This window comes from Acyrthosiphon pisum, chromosome A2 (assembly GCF_005508785.2).
Source record: "Acyrthosiphon pisum isolate AL4f chromosome A2, pea_aphid_22Mar2018_4r6ur, whole genome shotgun sequence".
Classification (NCBI taxonomy): domain Eukaryota; kingdom Metazoa; phylum Arthropoda; class Insecta; order Hemiptera; family Aphididae; genus Acyrthosiphon; species Acyrthosiphon pisum.
In genome coordinates, this window is record NC_042495.1 from 111,180,787 (window position 1) to 111,189,041 (window position 8,255).

Here is an 8,255-nt window from a genome sequence, read left to right on the forward strand (position 1 = left end):
AAAGTTTAGATGAGCGGAGAAGTGGACAAACATTTCGCGGGGTAACCCCGTACCACTCCACTTTGCTTATCAGAACTTTGAATATTTATAACTCATAAACTACTCACCCCAAATTCGATTTTCATATATCAAAATATTAAGAAAAATATTCTGCTTTGGAATATAAAATTAAAACCCAATGTTGTCGTTCAAAAAAGTAAAAACTTAAAAAATTATAAGGATAAAAAATATTTAAAAATATAATTTTTTTAAGAAAAACATTGTTTTATAAGCGACTTGAAAATATGTAAAAAAATATTTTTAAAATAATTTACACTTTTTAAAATAATGAGTGTTGTTTGATAAAAGAATCACCCGGTATATACCTACTCCATTGAAGTTAAGAAACACAGTTGGCTACGACCAGTTTTTGATGGCAGCAATCGCACAATTTCTGTTTGTCACCCTCACCCAGTTAACTATCTTTTCATGTGTAGTATTTCCAAACACCTGCATACAAGTGTATAGTTAAACTCAATATTAATTTTTAATCAAGAATATATTATATTTTAATATCTTAATGATCGCAGCAATCAATTATTTTATATATTTAATATTGTTTGTCCCTTTGGACTTACATTTATTAAAATTCTTATTTATTATGGTTAATTTTTTTACAGGAGATGTACCACCATTAAAAATTAAGTGTTATTCTGATATGGGGACATTATCCTGTAAGTCATTGCCACTTCAACAGTTGTTAATAGAAGAACTGGTAAGTAAAAAATAAATTAAATTCATATTGACTTGCCTTATTACATGAATACTGTATTTTTTCTTAGGAGAAGAATGCTATTGTCGTAGATGATACCATAATACCGTCAGAGGAGGTGGAGATGTACAAAGTCTGTGCAATGTTAGTGAATGAGAAACGTTTAAAACTTAGGGAGACACTAAAGAGTGGTTTCGCTAATTTAAAAGACCCTCAGTCCTTATGAGTCATTGTTGGAGTGTCATTCTCACTTCCCTTATTCCAAAACATTTTTAATAAAACCGTTTTAGTTAATTTTTTTCATTATACTTATATAATAATATAGAAACATTTTTTTTTCTTTATTTGCATACATAAACACAATATTACGTTAGTTAATATTTGTGAATAATTTGTTCTGACCTTTTGATTAGATCAATACAAATTTATTTAAGAATATTTTTTATATTATAAATTAAAATTTATTAGAGGAATATAATAGTTTATTTGATAACCATTATTAAAGAAAAAAGAAAAATTATGTCCCATTATTTTTTTGTGTTAAAATGTTTTGTTGTTTCCTACTTAAAATAATTAATAAGGTTTCAATTGGGTCAGTAGTTAACTAAATTTGACTATTATTTCAGCTCATTATATAATATTAAGCTATATTATTACGTGCCACTGTGTAATTATTTGTTTTTTTTAAATTATACATTTTGGTTAAACATTTATAATAGAGACATTTTTATATGGAAACCTTGAAAGTTTTTGGTTGGAAACTTGATTAAGGTATAATAAACTTAATTCAGATTAACAGGCCAATTATAGAGCGTAATAACATTGTTTGGTCATGTTCAATATGAGTAAAAGTAGAGTACTTTTATTTCTGAATAGAGTATACTTTGTCCAGATAACGATATCCAACATTTTGTATTAGGGTTCCAATTTACACTTTCATATTAATACTGAGTGCTGTCAAAAGAAGAATATAATGTAATTTGTTTTACATCTATATGATAATAGACTGCAGCTGCCGTCTCCCAGTATGAGGCATTTTGGTTCACCGTGGTAGCTACAAACACTATATCCCATACGTGGTAAACTGTATCCACTCATGGTTTGAACATTACTTCTTGCACGTCTATGTTTGATATGATTTTGTAAATATTATTGTGCATTTTTTCTAATACACCCCACTCATATAATTATTTTAAAATATTTGAATATATGTAATCAATAATCATATTACACATATCTTCTGGAGGGGGCAGGGGCAAACAACAGGCTTTGAGGACCATTTCAGCACAAATACAAATTGTTAGTCCAAAAGTTAAAGTTAACATTGTGCACATCTGAATGTTAAAGCATATATTACATTAATTTTCAAAATCATTCAACATCCAATCATGTTAGATTCCACTTACATGAGAAAAATATCAAACTAGTAGAATTTACATAAAGAAATAAAAATGAGTGGTTTATGTACAAATAAATCAATGACGTTTTTAAATAAAGACAATGAATATAGTTTATTGTACAAATGCAATTAAATAATATTTTAGACTTTAGTTATAACTATGTTATGATCTACTAGTGGAATTAAAAAGTTATGATTTCTATGGCATACATAAGTGTTAGATAGTAATTTATTCATGTATAATATGCAAAGCAAATAATATAAATATTATTTCATACAATCATATAATTTTTTAAACAGTCGGGTACAGTGAACTCGTTTACATTTTGTTCTAACAAACATCCTAGCAGTACATTGGTGTCTACCATTTTTCCACTAACAATGTTCAAAAAATTGTGTTTATCTTTACCAGACCAGTAAATTCTCAAACGCTTGCTAATAAAATCTCCAGACAAAGATAATGAAGCGACCGCAACATAATCTCGACAGCCAACAGAGTAAAGTTCCACTTGAGCCCTTAAACTTTCCCAGTTTTCCAACTTGGAAACCGGTGAGTAAACTACACGATAGTCTAAACCGATACTTTCATACAGCCGTCTGTAAGTGACCAACATTTCGTCAAATTGGTCTCTGGATTTCTGTTCATCAGTTGTACCAATGAAAACTTCAACAGCATTTGTTTGTACAGCAGAGAAAAGTCCAATATTTTTAATGAAGGGTTTATATAAACGACCTGTCGAATAAAATTTCAGAGGTAGTTTGTTTCCGCCCACACTTGTTTTTGCAAGGAATGCGCAGAAAGATTGAAGACTTGCACCACCCACCAAGTGCAGGTTTTTTTCGCTTAAAATAAATGTTTGATCTGCATTGTCAAATTCAGCCCCACATCCTTCAATAATTACACTTTTAATAAGGTCTGAATTACAAAAAGGTATAAAATCAGACTTTTCTAGAGACTCGTTGAAATAAGCCATTATTGCTTGTTCACAGAGAGAAGCTTTGTCCTTAATGTACACAATTACGGGATTTATGAAATCTAAATATTCCAAAGCTGAGCCAATTTTTAAATGATCTACACATTCAGTATTATCAATTTTTGTTTTTCCATAGTGTTGAAATAAAATTTTGCTCTCAGATAAGGGACACTCAGGGTGTAAGCTGTTGGGGATGCTAAGACTAGGAATAACCACTTCCGTTTCTAATGCAGAAATATCATCTCTCAACGACTTCAATCTTGTCATTACTTTTGATCTAGTTTCTTTAAGCATGTTTATCTCATTGATATTATCCTTTTTGATTTTTTTAAATTGTTCGGCAAGTTTTTGTTTTTCAACATTTAAACAGACAATTTCTTCTCGTACGCTTATGAAACTCGACCAACTATCACATATTTTATCTATATCAATATTCAAACCTCTTAAAGTAATATTATCTTTTAAAGTATTTCTATTTTTTAAACAATTATCCAGATCTACATATGGTTCAATGACAACATACGTATTGGATGTCTGATTGTACGGTATATACAGTTTTGATGTACTATATTTTTTAGTTACCTTTAAAAGGAAATTAATAGAAGAAAATTTTTTAATCATTGTAAATCTATATTTAATGAACAAATATCAGCAACTTCTTCAGGTTCTTTATATTCTTCCACATTAATGGGTTGTGTAACAATGACTCTTTCTTTTGGAGCTATGTAACTTCCAAAGCCAGCTGCTCTTTCGGCCTCTTCTATAGTGTATGGTTCGAGCTTAAGTTCTTTAATTCGTTTCTTGTGCAATTTAGTACGAAAATGATCTTGTAAGACTTGATCACTTAAAAAGTAACGCCTAAAAATTTGAATTGAATTTAGTTTTGAAATAATGAAGACTCATTACGTATTTATCTGTATTGAACATGATACTTACGCGCAATGTATACAGTAGTGCTGTCCTTCCCCAGGTTTATCAAAATCAAGAGCTTGTTTCAACAAACGGTCTGCATTTTCTTTTTTTAGGTCCTGATCAACCTAAGGAACAAATAAGGAGTATGAGTTTATAAAACACTTAAGAGAGATGGTTTTAAAATTATTATTTATAATTATACCAATTTAAAGCTAATAGTATTTTATTCATCACACAAAGCCACATATTTTAATACTAATATCATAGATTTATACACACATAGGCGATTAACAATTATTTAACTATACTAAATGATTTTATCAAACATTGGTTTATTTAAATTGATAGTTAAATAGTTGGTAATAGAAAAATAAAACATTAAATGAAATTTTCTTATGTACTTGTATTATAAAAATCAAAATTTAGTTAAAACATATTTTGTTTTGTAAAAACTCATGATAAGTAATTAGTTGTCATGTTATCAACAGTATATTAACAAATAAAGAAAACATAAAACAGACAACTATGTATACAATAAGAATTTAAAAAAAATCACATTTGGATGAATGGAATAGTGACAATATTGAAAGAATGAAGATAAAAAATATTTATACCAACGACAAGATCTGTATACTATCAACCATAGACTAAGAATATCCCAAGTATAATGTACAAATTATCTTAATGACAGATGAGACAATAATATTATAGTGCACAAATACTATACCTATGCATATCTGAATTTTTTTATCGTGTGCAGTTAACATATTTAAAAGATTTGTTTATAATATTATCCGTACCACAGATATAGATATTGTCACACATTTAGAGCGGTCCATCTACATCGTGTTCGTCATACGAACACAATCAAAATTTCGTTGAAATTACATGTTGGCTAAACAATATCGCCATTTTAACATTTTCTAATCGTTTATTTTTGATGGTCAGTAAAAATAAACGGATAAACGAGTGTTTAGACATTTTTTCCTAACGGCCGCCCGTGCACCAGGCACAGAGTCGAGCAGCTAATCGCTCAACGGACAACAGCCGACCTTAAATAAAGTTCAATTACCTCGTCGATGTCTCTGGCTCTGTGCTTGGTCTTGTACTTTCGTTTGTAGAATGTGTCGCCTACATGGTGCTTTTTCTTCTTCTGCGGTCCGGTCATCTAGAAGGATAAGCGCGTTATCAGTCGTAGTTTGCGATTACGCGCGAGTATATTGTTATTTGCGGTTATATAAAATTGTATTATGTTGTAGAAGTCATCGATTCGACGTAGATCGTACAACGGAAAACCACAAACTTACATACTTACATTGGCGAAAGGAAGTGGCTTAAAACTATTGTTGATTTAGCTGCGTAGTGCGAGAACGCCACATGGCCTCATCCAAAACTATAATATCAATAATAATGTTTACCGTTTTCGAATTTTCCCTAGATAACCAAGAAACGGAAGGGCCTAGCCAAATTAAATAGTGCAGTATTGCCAGAACGTGCGCAAAGTTGGCAATAATTGACAAAGCCATCCATTGATAAGGAAAATAACTTCTAATCATAGTGTTGTACTATCTTAAGGGGATTCGATACCGTGGTTTTCTGTTTTTGTCTAACACACGCGCGCATAGTATTTTAGACTTGTTTTTTGCCAAACATACCAATTTATCTCGGATTTGGTAAATTGAGTCCTATATTACTATTTTTAGGTAAACTGAGTCCCCTGTAAAAAAATTAAAGCGGTGAATTGAGTCCCCTATAAAAAAATGAAAGCGGTGAATTGAGTCCCTTGTGAAAAAATGAAAGTGGTGAATTGAGTCCCTTATAAAATATTTATTCTAGTAAATTAATAATGCTTATTAAATAGGTAATCAATGTCAACTTTTAAATGAATAATACATAATACATATAATAATTAATTTTGTCAATAATAATAATAATGGGTAATCAATGTCAACTTTTAAATGAATAATACATAATACATATAATAATTAATTTTGTCAATAATAATAATAATGGGTAATCAATGTTAATATAATAATAAATAATACTCTTGATATTAAACGGGTAAATATTTTAATGATACGAGCTTAATAAATTGAAGTCTACTAATTTCATTATTTTTGTACTTCGTCATTTGTTCTCTTAATATATTCTCCTTTTCTATGTTGTGTTTTGATTTTTTGCATAGCTCTTTACTTCTTATTTGAATATATGTATTAGATTGGATTTCTTTGAGTGCATCAATAAAATATAAATATTTGGATGTGAAGTATAAAATAAACTATTCAGCTTTGCGTGAAATGATTCACAACTATTTGTTGTACGATTAGATATTGTCGAAAATTCAGCCCAAAGATTAGGCGGGAATGTAGAATCTGATGCAATGTATGTTTTTAAAATATAATCGGTGAATAATTTTATATTTTCATTTGCAGGAAGCTTTGGCATAATATCTTCAATGAAACAATCGTAAACATCGTTCGGTCTTAAAAATGGTAAACCAAAAAAAATTTTTAAAAAATTACTTTCTTCCGAATTTCGTTTTTTATAATTTGTACTTAAGCCAAGGCATTGTATTTTTTTCCACCAACTTTGTCCAAGGTGAAAACGACAACCTTTAATATTAATTGCTGGCCAAACTTGTTGCGCGGCATTATGTATAGATTTTTCAAAGTCAATAAAAATATATTTTGGTGAAAATGTTAAACCAACAATTGTACACTGGTCCATCGTATACTTAAAAGAATAAAAATAAGATTTGGTTTCCTTATTTGGCAATAAAAAAAAAAACTAGTGGTACATACATTTCATTCACAAGTGCGTGAATTGTAAAGATTTGTAAAAAATATTTGGGACAACTTTTAAAAGTACCGTCAACGTATATCGTATTTGTATCACATAAAACCATTAAGTTGGACGTTGTTGAAAATCCGATAATATTATTATCGTGATCATTAACCATTAGAAAGGGTTCGTCCGTATTTGTTTTAATTATTATATTATTAATAACTTCATGCGTTTCAATTACAGTTTTTGGTAAATTAGGGTGGATAGTTGATCGAATATTTCGTATATTTCTTTTAATAAGAGTCGTATCTGACAAAGTTAATGTATTTACGTTTTCTCTTTGTAATTCGGAATGTAAAAGTTTGGATGGCTTACTTGAAATATCTTCGACAGCTTTTCGTTTGAGACTATTGCTAAGTTTTTGCCGGTTCAAAGTTTTTTCGTCTGGTTTATTGTGTTTGTGATCTTCAAAACTATCAATAACTGTGTTTGAATCATTGATTTTCATATAGCACTTACATGTACTTAAGGAGCAAGTCCACCGCTGAACTTCATTCTTTAACATTTTATGGAACCGAAATTTGTAACCATTAGAAATAAAAATTGTTTTATTACGTTCACTTTTCATTACGTCCATTATTAATGTTGATATAGATGTGCTTTATACTCGCAATAACTAATGGTGCACGACTGTCGACTGTATGTATAGGTAATTTTGAAAACTAGTCTACAGTAATCGCATCTAAAAACGATAAGATAAGTATTTTATTAATACGCGACATTGATGTGCTTATATGCTCGCAATAACTAATGGTGCACGCGCGATTATACGTATAGGTAATTTTGAAAACTAGTCTAATAATATACGAGAGACTCAATTCACCGCTTTCATTTTTTTACAGGGGACTCAATTCACCGCTTTAACTATTATACAAGGGACTCAATTCACCGCTTTTGAAAAACAGTAATTTTATTTGGGACTCAATTTACCTACGCCCCACCGCCGAAGCATGTCTCGGTTTCCACCGGTGGTGATCTGAAAAATCCGATCGTTTTAAACAAAAATAATAGTTTCAAAATTTCTTCTCCGTCGCCACAACGATGATAATATTTATAACACATAATATTATTATAATAATACATTACTATAACGTACACGAATGTAATTGATTTATATTTTTCCTAACCTAACCACTATACCAACATGAATTGGTATGATTTGTTGTGCGTATGCGCACAAGTAAGAGACTACGAGACGGCGTAGTACCCGTGTATACACGTAATAATATATTATAATTATTACTGTTATTATCATCATTATTATATTATTATGGGCACGAAATACATGTATTGGTAGACGGTGAGCGACGTATTAAAATGTTTCGATAATAATAATATATATTATAATATTATGTGACTATATCATAATAATTAA

General features: G+C 29.8%; 2 protein-coding genes across 4 annotated transcripts in view; one reads left to right on the top strand and one right to left on the bottom strand.

The window, feature by feature from the left end:
* The window catches only part of LOC100163212 (gametogenetin-binding protein 2-like), a gene marked incomplete in the record, with an annotated part of 10,106 nt that extends 8,646 nt beyond the window's left edge, over nt 1–1,460 (top strand). Inside the window, 2 exon segments of the mRNA XM_001942814.5 lie at nt 660–754; nt 822–1,460. Coding sequence (XP_001942849.3) covers nt 660–754; nt 822–977 — 251 coding nt within the window.
* A 624-nt stretch (nt 1,461–2,084) lies between these two features.
* LOC100167311 (zinc finger protein 593) overlaps nt 2,085–8,255 on the bottom strand; it is a 37,887-nt gene continuing 31,716 nt past the window's right edge. The window contains exons 1-4 of one of the 3 annotated variants that reach the window (XM_008187445.3): nt 5,352–5,459; nt 5,109–5,204; nt 4,061–4,161; nt 2,085–3,982 (exon numbers count right to left, since the gene is read on the bottom strand). In XM_008187445.3, the coding sequence (XP_008185667.1) occupies nt 2,423–3,745 (1,323 nt within the window). In that variant the 5' untranslated portion in view covers nt 3,746–3,982; nt 4,061–4,161; nt 5,109–5,204; nt 5,352–5,459 and the 3' untranslated portion in view covers nt 2,085–2,422. Of the gene's footprint in view, nt 3,983–4,060; nt 4,162–5,108; nt 5,205–5,351; nt 5,488–8,255 lie in introns of those variants that run through there. The other 2 variants (XM_008187492.3, XM_029489563.1) reach the window with 2 other exon arrangements.